The sequence below is a fragment of the Sceloporus undulatus genome, chromosome 2 (genome assembly GCF_019175285.1).
Source record: "Sceloporus undulatus isolate JIND9_A2432 ecotype Alabama chromosome 2, SceUnd_v1.1, whole genome shotgun sequence".
In the NCBI taxonomy this organism is placed as follows: Eukaryota; Metazoa; Chordata; class Lepidosauria; order Squamata; family Phrynosomatidae; genus Sceloporus; species Sceloporus undulatus.
The window spans coordinates 250702981-250723526 of record NC_056523.1 but is presented as its reverse complement, the minus strand read 5'-3'; the positions used below and the strand labels follow the sequence as shown (position 1 = coordinate 250723526).

Sequence of the window (20546 nt, the reverse complement as noted above, 5' to 3'; positions counted from 1 at the left end):
ATAGATAGATAGATAGATAGATAGATAGATAGATAGATAGATAGATAGATATTTGCAATGTTCTGCCCTTTTGCAAGCTGCCTTGAGTCCCAGTCTGGAAGAAATGAGGGATATAAATAAAGTGATGGATGGATGAATGTGCCTCTGGCAATGTCTTGACATTATCTGAGGATCTCGCTCTCCTTCTAACCAGCTGCAATGGGCATATGCCATTTTTGTTCGGTAAAGTCTTCATGGCCTGAAGACTGCAAAGGTTACTTTCAACAATCCTTTCTCTCAGCACATGAGGGAGCTGCACATGGATCAGCTCTTCTTGATGTTACCTTCAAAAAGCAGCAGGGGGAGCACCTGACACTGTGCATATTGCTACTGATTCAGATGAAGAGGGCACAGAATAATGTTTTGCCAATATTTTCTATATAAGTAAAGATGACAATATTTCACATTCAATTCCCACTTTAAAAAAAAACCCAGGACCTGAAAATTCTGAAGGAGGGGAAATATTACAGTAGCCTTCAGTGATTATTTGTCAAATGTCAGCATTTCCTCCACACCCTTGGTGAATTATGCATAAGACTGGCTTAGAGAAAACAGTGTTGTTTTTTAAGGTCATTCTAGAGTGAAGTCAAGCACAAGACAGTGAGTTCCTTATCCATGGAATGAGTCCAGATTCATTCTTGCCTCACAATCCAGGTGACAGATGTACACACTAGCAAACTGAATGTTGGTTCACTTGAAGGTCACCTACCCAGAGACTTCTGGTGTCCTGTTCACCATCATTCATTTATTAATTCCAATCACATTAAATGTATCTTTTTTAAGAGTGTAAAACTTCTCCAGGAATGAAAAGACAATGCTTAGTGACCTCACAAGCCCTAGCCAATTGGTGTCATGCAAAGCCAGTTATGGCATAAGCATGAAAAAGTGGTTTATTCACAAAAGGAACAGGATGTGATTGAAAACACTGAAGGGTGCACCTAAAACAGCCTCACTGCACTAAAAGTGTGATATTTGTCTTTATCTGGCACTGCCAAGAAATATCACAAAACCACACAGTTGTCACTGACAGCTTTGGACAAGTCCTGACTAGGACACTGACTCAGTTACACAATAGTAGTAAATACCTATGCAAATTTGACAGGTTCAGTAGGTCTACTCTAATAGAAGTTAGAAAATAGATCAATGCCATTGACTTTTATTCTTATCATTAATTTGGGCCAAAAGACAAGGGACCTTCTTGAAATGGTTCTCTGTTATCAAGAACCTCTTTGGATCAAACCAGACATAAGAACAAAATACCATGCTCAAATTTTTCATGATTTTCATAACAAATACAAATCTGTTTGGAACCCTGGTGCTGAAACAGAATCTATTAAGTTTTTATTCTTATGTTTTTTTCCAAGTTTGAATCCCATCTCTGACACAGACACAGACATTTACGTACACAGAAAGAGACACATATGCCTGGTATTTGATTTTTGAAAACTGGGAGACTGATCAGGCTCCATAGACAGTAGTTTCAGCTGATGATAAGTCAGTTTGGCCTATTTTCAGATGATAATAACTACGAGCTGAACATGTCAAGACTGGGGCATTTTCCCTAAAGTCAACTGAATTTGTTCAGGTTGCAGCTACATTTGTGGCATCATGGCCTTTCAAGCTGTCAAGGCAATGCTGGTTTATCAAGTTTTCTTTTCCTTCTGTCGTTTGTATAAACCCCATAGTTCTCCACCTAGAGAAACATTTATCATGCACAGTGTCAGAGTTTTTGGACCAGCATCACCCAACTGGTTTTGCAAGGGATTGCTTTGACTTTATGTCTCTGAAGTGATCACTGGTATTGCAAAGAGGGCCTGGTCACAGCTTAAAGAAGCTTAGTTCATGTTAACTGCTCAGTTCCAGTAATGCAAGACAAGAAAATTTATAATTATATCCTGTACTGCCTAATAACACAGTGAGCATATCTGGTTTTGTGGATTTTCTTTCTATATGATTTGATGTAAATCCTCCATCACCATAATCTTATCTCACCATTCTTCCTAGCTGAATTTCAGCTGAATTTCAGAGTTGCTTGGGGTCTTTATACATTTAGACATACAGTGGGCCCTCCCCATATGTGAGAGATCCATTCCGGACACACACACATGTATAGGGGAAAACGTGTATGCTCAAACCCCATTTGTTTTAATGGGGAAGCTTTCTCACATGTGCCACAGGGCGCATGTCATTATATATTCAGCAGCTTAACCTTCCGCCTAAAGTGAAAGCCATGTATAGTGTGCCACTGCCCGCGTATGGTGCAGGCACGTTGTATATATCTATCTAATCTTTCTTCTTGAATCTATATGGATTCTGCATGATCCTAATATTTTGCCCAAATGTGTGTCTGTTCATCTTATAACTACTACTACTACTACAGCTACAACAAGACAATTACATTTGCTAGTAAATTATTAACATTTAGGGGCTTGACAGTTAGGCAGGAAGGGGTGGTGAGATGCAAAATGGCGCTTCTCCATGGTGCGAAAAGGGGGTGTCCTTGGGGCTTCATGCCCCTGGACACCCCAGGAGCCAGAGCCATGGGAGAAAGGGGCTGGCTGGCCCCTTTCTCCCCAGCATAGTTCTTGCAGCCGTTTGGTTGCTGTGGAAATGATTTGGCACCCAAAAGGAGCTCCATTTTGGAGCTCCTTGCTGCGCCACAGCCACGCCGCATGCATGACATCATCATGGCGGAGGCCACAATGATGACACCATTGCCACATACTAGGGTTGTGGAACATGTGGATGCTCTACCCCAACACATCTCTACTATGTTGCCAGGCCGGCACAAAGCACCGGTCTGGACCAGGCCTGTGTTTGATAACTAAACATGGACAATCACACATTTAGGCAAGGTGTGGAGTTAGATGTCTCTACATATAAGACATCTGCATGTGGAGACTATGTACAAACACTAATTTCTTTTCATAACACTGAGGTTTCTCAACATTTCTTTGGACTTTTACAGAGATTTTTTTAAAGACACAACAACACTGTCTTTCTCCTTAGAACTCTCCTTGTAAAGGTGTCATGATTCACAAACCAAGATTTGAAAAGCCAATTGAACATAGCAGTGAGATTAATTGACAGTTTATTCAGATTACAAAACAACAGTTTGCTTCAGACCAGTTGGAGTCAAATCTAAGTTCTGGTCCAAAATATCCCACCTTTAAGAATTCTCTTTCCAGATCCTCCTTTGTCCAGCCCCCAGCCCATGCTCCTTCTAACGTATCAAAGAGGTCTTTTAACTGGCCACTCCACTTCCTAACCCCTTATCAACCCATCTTTTCCAAGGCTTTGTAGACCATCAAACACTTCTTCACTCAGGACCTAACAGAGCCATATCAGAGCTTCCATTTTTGCATTTCAATTGAATTACAAACCTCTCTGCTGTTTGCCTTCCCTTCTTGTGCTTTCCTCTAGTAAACCATAGCTCTGTTTCCCTATCCCCATTATACCCATTGTTTCTCTATTCCTATTATCTTCATTTTACCACATCACTTCATTGCTACTACTATATCCCCTCATATTTTTTTATCATGGCAGATTCTGACAGAAGGAGAGCTAAGCATATGTTCCAGCCAGATCTTATTCTCCATAAGGAATTATAACAGCAAAAAGCACAACAATCTTTAAAATCTAATGACCCTGAAACAGTGTGAGTTTGTTACTTAAAGCTAACACTAAACCTTCTGTCATTTTCAGAACAAATCTACAGATAGAACCATCAGGAAAAGTGCCAGAGGAAGAAGAGATTTCTTTCCACTTTCTCCAGAATTTCCATAATTGTCCTATTTCCCATTCACTCATCTTTTTTCTGAACTGAAAGACTTCAAATGTAACCTTTCCTCAAAGAGGAACTGATCTAATCATTTTAGTTCTCCTTTGATCAATACTGTACCTTTTCAGCATCTTATTAAGCTCTACTGTATGCCCTTTGAGGTAGGATGACCACAATTCTACAGAGTATGAGGACTAAATAATCTGAAGGCATCAAATACCATCTGATCATGGAAGCTAAGTAGGGTCAGGTATGGTTAGTACTTGGACAGCCAAGAAATATTAGGAGTTGTAGGCTCTATTTCAGGTGAAGGCAATAGCAAACTATCTGTATTTATTACCTAAGAAAAGGAAATGAAATTCATATGGTCAAAATATGTAAATGGTCAGTCTGGAAGCACACACACACACACAAATTCCAAATGTGGTTGCACAATGGGTGCATATAAAGTTATTATGATATTGGCAGCATTATTTTCCATTCCTTTTTAATCATACCCAGAATGAAGTTTGTGTTTTCTTTTTCTTTTCTTTTTTTTTACAGCAGCCACACTTGGTCAAAACATTCAGTTTGCTATCCATCACAAAGTCATAATCTCTTTCTTGGTCTGTCCCAGGCAACTCAGACTCTTAGATTGCTGGGATGCTTTTACAATACTGCTTGCTTGCCACAAACACTGTTAAGTTAAGCTATCACCTCTTCTTTATTTAGAAGGGCACCTGCTAGGTGACTAATGTTCCATGTCCCTCAACTCATCACTTTGTGACATATTTTGTACAGATTTGTGCAGTAACAACAAACAGAATCACACAATGTTATACCAATCAGTAATTGCACAATATGCTTTCTCAACCATTGCTAATATCTTCCTACAACAATATATTTTCTGTGCTTAATCTGGTTGATATTTTAATTACATCTAACAGAGCCATAATTTTCACTGGATTCCGGTTCATTTCTGGGCACATGTGAAAGTGCTGGTTATGACCTACAAGGCCCTATATAGCTTAGGTTCAGACAATCTGAAAGACAGTGTCTCTCTATACAAATCTGCAAGGGTCTTAACTTCTATGGGGGGAGGCTTTCTCTTGGTTCTGTCACCTTCACAAGTTTGCTTGGTGAGGACGCGAGAGATGACCTTCTCAGTGGCTGCTCCCACCCTCTGGAATTATCTCCCATGAGAGACTGGGCTGGACCCTTCCCTGCTTTCAGCAGCAGGCAATTTTTTTTCTTTTCAATCTGGCTTTTAATAGGTAATAATAAGCCTTCTTATTGGAGTGTTTGCTTTTGTACGTTCTTAGTGGGGGGTTTTTTTATGTTGATGTGATATTTTTAATTCTGTTCTTAAAGTGTCATTGTTTTAAGTGTCTTTTGTCAGCCACTTTGGGTCCAATTTTGGAGGAAGGCAGCATATAAATAAAATAAATAAATAATTTTTAATAGGGCCTTGATATGACTCTGGAGCTACTTCCTTTCAGAAATATTTATGTCATGATCACAATCATTATACTGAATGAGGAAATGACAGCACAGTCACAAAATGCAAATGACTGTATAGTTGCATGCTCTTGTGACATCAATAGCACATCCTTCCCATGATTGTGTTTCATTGTATATGACCGGTTTCAGAACTGAGTGCATTAAGATGTAGCTTTATGGATCTCATTGCATTTCAACTCTCAACAGAGCTAACCACTGTGGTTGATAGTAAATTATCATGAGAGCTGCAATCCAACAACACCTGGACGGGCCTCCTCCAGCCCACAAACAGGTGCTCCATCCTGAATCAGGAAGTTCCCCCTCCACTAGGAAAAAAAAGGCAGAAATCTGGGCTAAAATTATTTTCATTTATATTTCTTTGTGTAAACAGGGTGTATGTGAGTTTCTGTGGCATACATTGAACACATAAGATTTTAATCAGGGAGTGGGGAGGTGAGGATGATCTTCAGGGAAACAAAGCCAAATTAGGAAAAGCTTGTTGTCCCAGAAAGGTTACCAAGGACCGATGCGAAAGAGCAGTGGTGTCACTAAGAGGGGGGGGTGCAGGGGGTGCAGACTGCATTGGGTCACACCTCAGAAGGGGGTGACACCTGGTTGGCTCCCCGCCTCCTGTGGGTGTTGCTTGGACTCCTGCGGCTGCTCTTTAGGGTCATGCAGGTGCTCCTTGGGCCCGAGTGGGCACTCTTTAGGGACACGTCCACTGCTCCACTCCACACAGGAACTTCTCAGGCACTCCTGTGCACTCCCCTACCCCAGAAATGGCGACGGTTGTCTCAGCACCAAAGGTCCTACTCCCTGGAAGTCCCCCCCGCACCGGGTAACACTGGGAAAGACAGCAATCTCAATTGCATAGTATTTTTAAAAACAACACTACTTTAGTGGGAGAACAGCCTTGCATAATAAAATCTGCCATATATGTCAGAGCAAATGCAATTACTGGGAATGTTTACAGATAGAAGGAGTGTACCGTTCTTTGGTCAAGGGTTTACATTCCATTGGCTGCAATTCCATGCAGATTTATCTAGGAGTGAATCTTATCAAAATCAGTGGAAGTTGTTTCTAAATAAACATCCATAGAATTGTGTTGATTAAACAATGATGCTATGAGTACACAATTAATCAGGCCTCATTTTTTAATTAGGACAGAAGTAGAGATTGGAATGTTACTTTTTCAAGGTAAAGTCGAAGGCTTTCATGGCCGGCATCCGTAGTTTGTTGTAGGTTTTTCAGGCTGTGTGGCCATGTTCTAGAAGATTTTCTTCCTGACATTTCACCAGCATCTGTGGCTGGCATCTTTTTCAAAGTAGTTTATTCTAGTTACAAATAGAAATATATTACAGTATAGTATTTGGAAAAAAATAACTTGTTGCCTGTTGTGATGTTGGGAAAAGTAACTTGTTCTATTGTTTCTTGATTTACTCTTTTCTATTACTTTCTGTTACTTTTGAGAGATAAACTTCTAGGACAGTCAAGTAAATTGCTCTTGTTCACCATATCACTTTAGATGTAAGTTTGTTGCACCCTTATTGACCCAAAAGTAACTAGCTCCAAGCTCTGGGCTGAAATATGGCTTTCTCCCCCTATTTTCCATTCAGTACTAATGAATCTACAATATGCAAGTCTCCCACATTCACATCCTTTTGCATTTTAATGGCACTGAAAACTAGGTGAGTATAATGGCACCGCATTCAGTTAATATTAAAATTAATTACTGTATATCTGTATAGTATCTATTATTGCAGCATACACAGAAACCTATCAGGGCCAGCTGATAGATCTACCTTGTTTTTACTAGAATCCTGAAAATCCATAAAGGTTCAAAAGGGATATATTTAGAATAAAAATCATTTTTGGACCAGGGTTTTGTGCCAGGACTGAATGGAGCTCACAGTCCTTCTGTTCAAAAACTTATTCCCTGTTATTTCAAGCATTATTATAATTTCAAGTGAAGGAAAAGGAAATAGTATCTATTATTATGTGGTTGCTATTAAAAGCCAAAAATCCTTGCTGATCTATGGACAATCACCGAAAAATCCACCAGAAGATCTAGATCTACCATTGACCTGTTGAGTGATCCTGTGTCCCACTTTACAGAGAATAGACTTCTGTTGGAAATGCTGTCAGAGAACATTTCTGTGTTTGCAGGAATCCAACCTGAAATGGCTGCACAACCCAAGTGCAACTTAAAAACAAAGAACTGTAAGAAGAGCAAGGCAAGAGCTTTGCCTTTGCTTTTTGGCCAGTTCCTGGACAAAACACTGAATAAGCAGACAAGACCAAGCTTTGCATAATAATGGGAGATATATAGGATTTCTTTTTTAAATTATACTGTTTTTTTCCAAATAATCATTAATAGTAGCACTTGAGAAAGCTGTATTTTTGTTTGTTTGTTTGTTTGTGTTTTTATGGAATACAGCTCTAGGAAATTCTTAGTTGGCATGACCAATGGCTGGGACTTGTCATCAAACAAAATAACCTTCCCAAGCTCTGCTCTCTACATATCAATGAGAAAGTGAAAATTGGTACCTTGTGCTTATGAGCACAGGCCTAAATACCTGGAAAGCACCAGATCCTGTCTGATCTTGGAAGCCAAGGCGCGTTACAGACCGCCCCTTTGGGGCGGCCTGTAGGCGCACCTTTCCCCGCCGGATCGGGACCTCAGCGGCCAGAGCGGCAGCCGCTGAAGCCCCGATCCGCCACTTTCCGGGCTGCGGGGAAGCGGCAAAAGGCCCCTTCCCCCAAGGCTGCCCCGTGGCGGCGGGGAGAAGGAGAACGGGGCCATTTGGCCCCTTTCTCCTTTGGTCCGCTGGGCGCAGCCGTCTGAAGGCTGCGCCCAGCGGACCAAACCAGGAAGGAGCTCCGAAACGGAACTCCTTCCGGGGTTGCGGAAAGGGCGCCCTAGGTGCCCTGCCACAACCCCAATACGTCACGTCACGTATTGATGGCGCCGGCTGTGTGGAATGGCCACCGCCATTTTGTGCACGCACAGCGCGCACTAGGGTTAGGGTGGTGCAGAAGCACCGCCCTGTCTTAACCCTAGTATGCGCTCTGCGCGTACTTTTTAGCCCGTCTATAACGGGCCCAAGAAAGATCAGATCTGATCAGTACTTGGATAAGGGACAACCAGGTGCTAGAGGAAGGCAATGGCAAACCATCTTTTGAATATTCCTTGTTAAGAAAACCCTATGAAAATCATGGGGTTACCATACGTAAACAGGCAACATGAAGGTACACACACACTTATTTATGAAGATATGTTAAGTAGCCATACTTTCTGTTCTCTCCACCGCCTCCATTCCTAGGTGATTTCATCTCTTTTGAGATGTATATTTTATCAAATAGTAACAACTGTCCCTTTCAGTTCAAGCATGTTAATATCAAACACAGTCATTTCCACAGCTCTAAAATACAGGAGATTTCATAGTGATTGGCACAGGCTGGCTATGCAAGAGAGGTAATGACTGAACAAGCATTTGAACTTTGGGATGTCTCAGAGCCATGTGTTAATCATCATCCTCTTTTACAGAATTTCACAAGCTTGGTTTTTTACTCTGGTGTGTGTCCTGCATCTGAATGTATGACTGACAGGGGGAGAGGAAGGTGGGGCAATAAATTCAGCCTAAGAATTCTGGGTGTGGTTATAGCCAGGTAAATGTCAAGTAGTAAAAGAGTTCCTGCAACCAAAGCTTCCTTGGATATTGTTGCTGGCTGCACTGAATTGAAAAGAATCCAAGGTTTTGATAAAGTGTTGTTTTGGTTAAATATATGGCTGTGCCAGAAGTTAACGGCACATTTTCTAAAAGCTACATGAACCCTGCATTTGAGGTAAGACTAAACTTTTTTCTTTCTTTCTATGGAAGGTGCAAATGTCTTGGAACTTTTGGGAGGGAAGAAAGGTTATTTGTCCTTTCCTGGCAGCAATCATTTTGCAGGCATTGACACACCTGCCAAGTGTTACCCTGTGGACACAAAGGGCCTAAAAGACAGAACACAGTTGGGGTTCATGTGAGTAGAAGATGCATCCACTGTTTTCCTTTGTAAATGCATAGTATCAGAATAGCAGACCAGACTTTGCTTTGCTTTTGACTGTGTGTGGCAATGCTGCACTCATGAATATTACAAGCACTAATCCCTGCCATTGTTTCAACTGTTCCAGACCTTTGACTGGAAGTCGCTTGATGTGGTTGTGATTGTAATGTTGGTGGTACACCTAGTTTGCTTGTTGTTGTTGTTACCATTTGTAAGAATCCTGCTCAGTCATGCTTTTGACACAAAACAAAAAAAAGAACAGAAGACAGTCACACCAGCGGCACTGTTAATATCTTTTAGTGTAATTTTGGACAACATTAGTTTGGAATGCTAGGAAGCAGCATCTAAAGCGGAAGCAAAACACAACTTTTCCTGTAGTTAAGAGGTTTTCTTTCCCTAAATTCCCACACAGAAATGAAAGGATTTATAGTGTTTGTGAGATATTTAGCCTTCCCTGTCAGAGAGCTCTGGCGCCACAACAAACTACAAATCCCAGGATTCCATAGGATGGAGCCATGACAGTTTAAACAGTGTCAAGCTGCATTAATTCTCCAGGGTAGATGCAGCCTATTTGAGATTATAGCATAGAAAATACTCAGGGTGCATCTACACTGTAGAAATAATATAGTTTGATGCCCCTTGAACTGCCATGGCTCCATCCTACAGAATCCTGGCATTTGTAGATTTGTAGTAATTGTCAGAACACTTTGGAAGAGAAGTCTAAATACCTTGTAAAACTGTCAAATCCCAGGATTTCTTAGGATGGAGCTACAACACTTAAAGTGATGTCAAACTGCATTCTTTCTGCAGTGTAGATGCACTCTGAGTTTTTTCTATGCTACAGACTCAAACAGGCTGCATCCATACTGCAGAATTAATGCAGTTTGACACCACTTTAACTCTCATGGCTTCATCCTATGGAATCCTGGGATCTGTAGTTTGTTTTGGCACCATAGCTCTCTGACAAAGAAGGTCAAATATCTAACAAAACTACAAATCCCAGAATTCCATAGCATGGAGCCATGATAATTAACATGGTCAAACTGCAGTGCAGATGCAACCACAAGTTTAAAAAACCTTAACAACAGTGAAACCAATCATCCACATGGACAGCAGAAATCATTCAGAAGATGTCAAAGTTCACAAGCCATTGAAGGCCCGGGTGAATAAAAGTGGCCCCTGCTGCAGCAGTGTAGACATCTGACAAATATGGCAGTAGTAGGTATTCAGCAATCTAGATGCCCAAAATAGGGAGGGGGCAAACCCTTCATAGGAGTCACCTTCTTCAGTTCTGAAGTGCCAGCTATCTTAAAACAGCTGCCTTCTCCCACTCGACCTGACACACCAAACACAAATTCAAAATACACAGTTAAGAATAATCAGTATGCTATGATAATCAGACATCTTTCTGTACTTGAGAGAGGACTTCTAAATACAGTGGGCCCTTGGAATCTGATGGAGTTTGGCTCCAGGAACCCCACAGGATACCAAAATCTATGGATGTATCAAATACAATGACATAGTAAAATGGTGTCTCTCATAATATATATATTAGCAAAATCAAAGTTTGCTTTTTTGGATTTCTTAAAAATGTTTTTTGAGGTCCTTGAATCCATGGATAAAGAATCCATGGATATGATGGGTGACTATACATGCTATGTACATAGTGTAGCATCATCTAGTATGACACTGAGGGGAAAATCCAGACTGGCATCATGTTTGTGTAACCCACTTTTTGTTTTCACAGAGGTTAAAATTCAATATCAAATGCTAGTAACCAAAATCTGGACTTACTTAGGTCAGAATTCTTTATCAGCTATGCAATAGGCACATGGACATGTCTGTGTCATTGGAGAACAGGGGAGAATCAGTACAGACACATCCAAATATTTTTCTTCAAGTCTCTGTGGATGTCCATAGTAGCACAGGAAGCTACAAGTTGATAGCTGGATGTTTCTCTACTGATCCCACCACTTTACAAGAACATGGAAATAGCCAGGTTGTGGGATGAAGCTGCGTCACATAAAAGAAGGTTTGGTGGGTAGCCAGACATGTATCTCGTGATGCAGAATCCCTGCTAATGTGTTTTAATTGTCCATTGCATTATGTTTGCCAGTTAGTCAAACTTCTTATTTTCAGAATAGTCTCTGAAACCGTGAGGATAGGTCACTCAGTTAATGAGAATGATATGATGGAATACAGCTAAATTATTTTCTAAGGACTTTATTACACCAGCCTGCTGTCCTATCACAATCACGCTAGTTTAAGAATGGAAGCATACTGGTTTGGCATCTTTTCTTATCACACTTTTCCCCACAATAGTGGTTTGGCAATCCATGGTCACATTATCTGTTTTCCACACTGCCAGACACCACCTTCCTGGAGAAATGGAGAGAATGAAATATCGTGGCTGCCAACCACCTCCCCAAGCTGGCTGCTGTAGGAATGTGAGCACATTAGTTGGCTTTGGGAGACAATTGGTTGCTATAACCCAATGGTTCCCAACCTGTGGGTCGGGACCCCTTTGGAGGTCGAATGACTCTTTCATGGGAGTCGCCTAAGACCATTGGAAAACACCTATTTAATTACAATTATGAAGTAGGAACGAAAATAATTTCATGTGTTTGGGTCACCACAACATGAGGAACTGTATTAAAGGGTTGCAGCATTAGGAAGGTTGGGAACCACTGCTATAACCACTCCTCCTCCCCATTCCCAAAGTATAGGGTTGCTGTGTGAATGTGTGAGTGGTTGCAAGTGACTGCAGCTGTCAAATGCCTCCTGAAGCCAGCTGCTGTGTTAATATGTACATTGTAGACAGCTTCAGGAAGCTGCTGGAAACTTCATCCTTTATCTCTCTTTATTTGCTGCAAGTGGGGAGAGGGGGAGAAGAGTAGAATCGTGCCCACTAGCACTATGTGCTAAATAATAAAATAAAATAATAATATGTGACTGCCTGAGAAACAGAACTGCAGTGGAAGGGACCTATCACAGGAAGGCAATAATAGAATAGCAGTGAGATTGAGAGCCTATTGATGAGTTTTGCCCATCAGTGAAAAGATGCCCTATGGTAACTAATGGAATGCAAGGAAACAGGTGGACACAATGTTGAGTGATAAGTACCTGCCAAAGATGCCTTTATCTTGTTAAAATTCCACTTTTTAAAATTCTACTTTTTAGGCTCGTATGATAAAGTTCTAAGAAGCATTTTTGAACTCATCAAAACTTTTATGGGTTGAGTTCTGCAAGTGGGAAACAAAGCTCACCCTATTCCCTTCCTCCTACCCACTATTTCCTGCTAAAAACTGGACCATGGAAAAGAAGCTGGGGAGGAGGAAAGAGGAAGAAGGTGAAAAAATAGACTCAGAAAACTTTCATTACCAGTTCAAGAGAATTGTTTTGCAAGGTGTGCAATTGCACCTCCTTCCTCTTTAAGATTTGGTATCGGAAATTAGAAAATAACTGTGTCTGCTTGGAGGCTGAGCTTACAGCTTGTATTTTGTCACAAAGCTAGCTGATAATAGAGAAGGTAAAGTCTTTTGTGTTCCCCTCCCTTATCAAAGCAGGTTGGAGTAGATATTGGCAGAGATGTAAGGCTCGGACTTGCATTGCTTGTGAATGTGTGAAAAGGCAAATGAATGAAAGCCATGTTCAGACTTAGAAGTGTCTAAGGAGCTTATCACTCAGGATTTTAAAACAGTTCTAGCCTCCCGGGCTGGAGCCAGGATGCAGCAAGGAGGCGGGGATTATCACTCACTAAACTGCCACCAGCCACCATCAATCCAGGTCCCGGTCATGCTCTGCCAGCACTTTTTAGAAGTCAAAAAGCTTTCCAATTTCTAAAAAGTGCTGGCAGAGAGCAGCTTGGACCTGGCTGGGACCCAGGCTGATGGCGGCTGGTGATTTGGTGGTAATTAAGTGAGTGATAATCCCCATCTCCATCCTGCATCCCGGTTCCAGTCCAGGAGGTTGGAGCCGGTTTAAAATCCTGAACGATAAACTCCAAACTTTGATTTAGTGGTAAGGCAGGGCTGTGCTTAGATGATGTTTGCAGTCTTGTGGTTCCTAAGTTGTTGTTGTGTGATAGAGAGAGATAAAGGATGAAGAAAAGAGGTGTACTTTTTAAAAAGTCTATAGAGAAAATGGAAGATATAACTTGAGTGGGGTCATGTCTTATATTTGTATTCAGCCTTTCCTTCAAGGACTTCAAGGTGGCTTATAACACCTGTTTTGATCCTCACAACAACAGCCTGTAAAGCACTGATCTGGGCTATAAAATAGTCATCTGCACATCATACACAAAATGCATCTTCCCCCAACAGTGCATTTATTGGCATGAAATTGACATATGCTGACATATTTATAAATACAAGTATGCGGCAATCCCTATAATTTAATCAGAAAACATGTCTCATCCTAGTTGAAAATCCTTCAGACAAAGTTAGCTGGACTGACCGTTTTTTTCCTTCTGGTCAGCTGGTACCCTAGAATCTACAAATCCTAATTGAAATTTAATATGACTATATTAGTAATATTCTTAGGTTTGAGTGTTGGGCTGTGACTTTGGAGACCAGGCCCAATTCCTAGCTCGGCCATGGAAATTGGATGACCTTCGGCAAGCCACACTCTCAGCCTCAGGAGACGTCAATGACAAACCCCCTCTGAAAAATCTTGCCAAGAAAACCGCATGATAGGTTCGCCATAGGGTTGCCACAAGTTGGAAATGACTTGAAGGCAGACAATAAACAAAACAAATACTACTCTGAGTGAAGCTATTTAGGACATAGCTTTAACACTTTTGGAAGTCTTTAAAACTTACACATATTTTTATGCTCTTTTTTGGTTGGACTAGTGAAACTATTACCCTAATATGGATTTTGAAAATTGTAAACCTATAGACCATCTTCTTCAAGCTGTTGCCCTCCAGGTTTATTAAACATCAACTTCCATAAGCCTCCAACCAACATAACTGAAAAGTGGCTCATTGAAATTGTAGTCCAGTGTATGTGAAATATTATGTAAAATATATTTTTAAATACTATTGTATGTAGATTATAATATTAACTTTTTAAAAAAATAATAAAAAGGAAAATGAGGTGGGGGGGGGGAAATTGTAGTCCAGCACATCCAGTCAGCACCAGGTTGGGGAGTGTGTAACAGGCTGTGTTCCAGAGATGGTAAACCTATCACCCTTCAGCTGTTATTAGACTACAGCTCCCAGGATCTGGCCATTTGTCATGTCATATGGGGTTGGTGAGAGTTGGAGTACAACAACATTGGGATTTCTTTCACACTACACAGTTATAGTACAATGATTCCACTTTCACTGTGATTGTTGCATCTTATGGAGTCTTGAGGTTTGTACTTTGGTCAGGTACTCTGTAGTTTGGTGAAGCACTCTGGCTGAAAATTCTAAATGTCTTTCCCTAAACTGCAAATCCCAGGATTCCATGTGATAGAACCATAGAAGCTAAAGTAGTATCATAGTGGTATAATTGTTTAAGGTGAAAGAGCCCCTGGGGACAGCAGAGTTGCTCACTTCTGCACTTCCAGTGGATGGATGGTTGTTGAACGTTACAAGCAGGGCCTACTGCCACAATCTTTCTCATCCTACCCCAGTGGATACTTATTCTAAAGAAATTTCTGAAAATAAATGTACTTAATTCTCTTACTTGTTAAAATGTACTTAATTCTCCCTCTTACTTGTTAAAATGTTGTCATCACCATGATTTTTCCACATGCTGATCACAGAGTACTCATCCAAACTCATGTGCTATCTTCCATACTTGTATCTTTTAGGGGGATATTGAAAGTGACAGTCCAAACAAGAAAAATGATACTGCATTTAGAAATAGAAACTTGGAAAGAGGCAACTCTCTACATCATGAGGAAGTAAGAGAACATGATGCAAGTGTCAATATTGAGAAGGATGACCGAGTGAGCACACATGAACCACAAGATCTTGGGAAACCTGTGTCTCAAAGGTAATAATTTCATGTTGGAACTTGTTGTTTATCAACATCTCTGTTTATTCCTTTCCCTGCTACTGGAGAGGAGTTTTCACAGGATTGTCCCACTCCTAAACAAGGCTCTACCTCACCCTATGCATTATCATCATCTGAGAAAGTCTTGCTTTGAGTCCTGTTTTTATCTGAAACTAAGGGCAGGGCATTTTCTGTGCTGTTACCAACACCACAGAGTCATCTCACCAAAAAAGCCTGCTAAATCATTTCTGCTTTCTAAAGATGTGTGTGTGCATGTATCTTCAAGTTGCCTTTCAACTTATGGCAACCACATGAGGAGGTGATATAAAAAGAATGTATTATGGTCATATGATGCTGAAATCAGTGTTTTATTTTTTTAATACTAGTATATGTTTTACAATACAGTTATTGATGTTCATGATGATGATTTGCATTGTACTGCTGGCACCCTGAGACATATTAGTGAGGAATAAGACAAATAAATAAGATAACAGCACAGAGAGAAGTGATTCTGACTGAGAAGCTCAGTTAAAGTTTGTGGCAGGTTAATGTTAATAGACATTGTTGTAGTATGTAGGAATTGTCCAATAACAGTATGCTTCCTTAAGGTATAACAAGGGGGGAAAAGGAGATGGGGGGAGAGATAATCTAGCAGCTTCACTGAGATTAATCTATTTATTTTAGCATTAGTTTTCATTCTTTGCAATCCATGTCTTCAGACACACTAATGAAGTGTGGCATTAAGTCAGTAATGCTGTACTCCCATCAGTGCAACTGAAAAAGGGGAATGAAATCCATGAAAGTTCATGCTAAAATAAATAATTCTCAAAGGTGCTGCTAGATATTTTCCTCAGCCATCTTTTTTTCATTTTATGCTAAAAACAGACTAACACAGCCATATCTTTTTAAATTGATATGCAGCAATATAAAATACACTTAAAAGGCAGCATCACAAAGCCTTTCTTCAATTTAGCATACCCTGCGTTCACTAGACAAAACAGATCTGCTCATTAGTATATCATTTTAAAAATGAATGGCTACATGAAGTAGGCAGTAACTTGGCATTAACTCAGCTACCTGGGATTTTCTGATGTCTTTCCTTCTTGTGTCCTCTTTCTGCATCACTGATAACTTGTTCTGACAATGTGTGGGGCTTGCTTATGGACTTGGAGTCCATAAGCTTTTCTATCTATGTGAAAGCAACAGTGGATTCTAGGAAATCTGCGATCGAGATCTAATAAGCACATTAGCAGTGTGCAGGTCTCTATCAGCATACTAATGCCATGGGGGGGGGGGCAGAGGTTGCGGCTCTGTCACCATTTCTTCCCTAGCTTTACAATAGTTTGGGGTGCTGGTGCTGGTTGGATTTCACGTCCCATAGCCACTGCCTGATGGCAGGGGTGGATCCAGCTATGTTCCAGCTGCCCTTTCACTGCTGGGGAATTTGGAGCCAGTGGCGCCACTAGGGTTGGCATCACCTGGTGCGGTAACTCATGGTCTCACCCCCCACACTGACCTCCTTCCACACCACACCATACAGAATCCTTAGTAATACTTTTTGTACTAATGTTACTCATAAATCTTAATTTCTGTATATCACTGTAATGAGAATATTTGTGACATAAAGAACTATCAAAGTTAAAATTATACTTTTCAATTACAGTATTATATGCACAGCCTAAATATATTTATGTGTACATAGTTTCATGTGGTTAAAATGACATTTGGGAAAGGTATGGTGTTTTTAAAGAAGATTTTTTTAAAAAATTAAAGGTTTTTTAAAAAAAAAACCTTAAGTTTTAATTAATTTGAGTGGTGCCACAGCAAATTACAAATCCAAGGATTCCATAGCATTGAGTCACAGCAGTTAAAGTGGTGTCAAACTGCATTATTTGTGCAGTACAGATGCTTCCAACAAGTAAATTCATATCACACTATGCAGCATGAAGGAAATCACAGTCATTCTAATGTTATCTACTGACTTCAGGCCAACCATTTGGGGACTGGGCTGAAAAAATCTTAAATTCCACATGCTGTAAGTAGATTGAAGTCATATTGATTTAGGCTATAAAGCTATATCTGTTTTCTGGAAGTGAACTCCACTAAACTCAGTTGGACTTACATTTGGGTAGACACACATAGCATTACATTGTTAATAAGAAAATTTTAATTATGTGCTTCCCATTTAACTTTGGCTGTATGATTTCTATTATGCCAAAATCAGCCTTTAAGGGTTTACTTGATAAGGAAGACAGTGGACAAGTTTAAAATCCCTGCACAACTAGTGTGCAAATTGTTAATATTATTATGTTGGGTACAAAATCATTTGTCTACATCCCAAGTACTGATGTTTTAGAATTGTTATACATGTTCACAGCCGCCTCCTCTTCTAAATTGTCATTCCAGGTATCTTGAAAAGAAATATGATACGGTCCTTCACTTTTTCAAGAAACATAAGACCAGAATCCGACTGCTGGTTTATGCAATATTGATAGAAGGTATTTATTGGAAGTTTGAGGGAAATAACATATCCTGCTTTTATGTGTAGTTTGAGTGTGTAAAAGAGCCAGAAGTTTCAACTAGCACAAAATTTGACTGCCAAGGTTTTGACTGGTGTAATCAGATACAATTATATTATACCGCTTTTGAAGGAACTGTGTTGGTTGTTGCCTATTCACATTCAAGTCCAATTCAATGTGCTGATCCATAACTTCAGAGCCCTGAAAAGCCTACTAGAAAAATCATATCTTTCCATAGCAACCTGCCTATTTCTTAAGATCTTTAAGTGACTCATCATTTTGTACCAGGGGAGGTGTATATGTAGCAGTGAAGAGGGCTTCCTTTGAGATAGCAACTGAAGTGTGGGGTTGATGTATGACTGGTGCAATCTCTTTAATGCCAGGTCAAAAAAATGTCCCAGGTGTTTCAGTTGAAGTTTGCCTGTTCATGTATTTTGCTCCTCATCAGTGGTTGCTGTTATACTATTGTTTTCTGTTCCACTTTATTGTTTCATTTTGAATCTGAAGCCACACTTTCCAACTTTCAAGGGTTGTATTTGGAAAGCTGGGTCAAGAAAGACCATAACTCTCTGTATTGTCATACGCAAATAGACAGAAAAGCCTTCCTAGTGAAGCAGTGACTGCACTCGTATTGAAATTTACAATCTACAGGTACTAACTTGTAAGCATCAAACTTCTGGCATTAAGTGGTGCTACTGTAAGAAATGCAAAGAACAGCTTTACATTCAGTACATAATTAAACCCAAACTGCAACTAATGAAGCATTACACTGATAAAATCTCACTCCCCACCAGTGGCATGACCAAACTTGGTGACACCCGGTGCGGGGCAGTTGAGGGAGGGTGGTGGTAGTGTCCCCCCTCCCATGCTCACCTCTTGTGGCTTCATCCCTGGGGAAATTGCTGGGCCAGAGATGAAGCCACGAGGGACACACTCTGCCATCTTTGCAGCTGCCTTGGCTCCCTCTCCAGGAAGGGAGCCAGGCCAGTGAGCAAGCCATGAAGGGCGCGCATGCCCCTCTACTGCCCTTGTGCTTCCTTGGCTCCCTCCCCAGGGGGAGAGCAAAGGCTGCAGTGAAGCCAAAAGGAACCATCCCTGGTGAAAGGCAAGAGTATCATCTGCTCTGGAAGCACTCACACCGCTTTAATATTCTCTCATCCATTAAGCCTTTTGTATGAGCACAAACAGTTATGCCTGCTGCAGTTTTGTAAGTTTTCTGGCAGTGTTTTCCTTTGCTTCATCCTTTGCATCCTTTGTTACATATCTCTACGTTTTACTCTCAAATTATCCATGAGTCATATCTAAATCCATACTTTTGACCCAAAACCTGCCCTCGACTTATACATGAGGCCGACTTATAGTCAAGTATATGTAGTTTCCAGTTTGGATGAGCCCTGATTTAGCTCAAAACGTTTATGCACATGCTTTTAAACTCTTTAACTCCTCCCCTTTTTTTTTTACTTTGAAACTTGTTTGAAATGTTTTATTATACTGAAATTATTTTAATGGTTTCAATTTTTAAAAAAATCTGTTTACAGTATAGCAATGTGATTTGTATGCCACCCAGAGATCTCATGGTATAGGGAGAGCAGCATATTATTCGCTCCTTTTTAAAATGAATTAATCACAGTTATTGTTTCAAGTCTTATTGTTGTTTATAAGTGCCATCAAATTGGCTTCAAGGTATGGTGAGCCTATGAATGAGAAACCTCCAGGTCATCCTGTCCTCAACAGCCTTGCTCAGGTCTTGCCAACTCAGGGCCATGGCTTCCTTGATTGAGTCTATCCATCTGGAATGCAGCCTTCCTTTTTTCCCATTGTCTTCTATTTCCCTAAGCATTATCATCTTTTCTAGTGAGTGATGTATTCTCATGATATATCCATGGTACAACAGTTTCTGTTTCATTATCTTGGCTTCTAAGAAGAGTTCAAGTTTGATTTGCTCTTTGATCCATTTATTTGTGAAGAACTCCAGCACCACATTTGAAATGAGTTGATTTTCTTCCTATCAGCTTTCTTCACTGTCCAGCTTTTACAGCCATACATAGAATTTGGAAATACAATGATATGGGCAATCCTCACTTTAGCAATCAGTTATATATATTTACACTTCAGGACCTTGTCTAGTTCTTTCACAGTTGTCCTTCCAAGCCTTAATCTTCTTCTTCACCATCTTGAGGGGGAGAGAGGCAGGCCAGCAACAACAGGCCTCGCCTGGAAGACAACATTCTTTTTTAATTAATATCAATTATTAATTAATATCAATTATCAATTAATATCAATTTTTATCTTGTATTGTAATGTTTTAAATTTTGTAAGCCGCCTTGATCATATTTATGGAAGGGCGGGGTAAAAATAAAATTTATTATTATTATTATTATTATTATTATTATTATTATTATTCTTGACTACAGTCTCCATTCTGATTAGTGACTGAGACAAGATGTGGAAAATCTTGAACTATTTCACTGTCTTCATTGTTTACGTTAAAGTTGGGCACATCATATGTAGTTATTATTTTTTGTTTTCTTAATGTTCGGCTATAAACTTGCCCTTGCACTTTCTTTCTTTACTTTTTTCAGTAATTGTTCCAAATCTTTGCTATTTTCTGCTAGTAATATAGTGTCATCTGCATATCTTAAATTGTTGAAGGTCCTTCCTCTAATTTCCACACCTCCTTCCCCTGAGTCTAAT

At 40.2% G+C, this 20546-nt stretch overlaps 2 protein-coding genes across 6 annotated transcripts in view; one reads left to right on the top strand and one right to left on the bottom strand.

The window, feature by feature from the left end:
- NTRK2 (neurotrophic receptor tyrosine kinase 2) overlaps positions 1-20546 on the bottom strand; it is a 414769-nt gene that overhangs the window by 308858 nt on the left and 85365 nt on the right. The gene's annotated exons all lie outside the window — the stretch shown is intronic.
- SLC28A3 (solute carrier family 28 member 3) overlaps positions 1-20546 on the top strand; it is a 114656-nt gene that overhangs the window by 40623 nt on the left and 53487 nt on the right. The window contains 5 exon segments of the mRNA XM_042447761.1: positions 8909-8980; positions 8983-9069; positions 9072-9145; positions 15149-15333; positions 17740-17831. Coding sequence (XP_042303695.1) covers positions 8909-8980; positions 8983-9069; positions 9072-9145; positions 15149-15333; positions 17740-17831 — 510 coding nt within the window.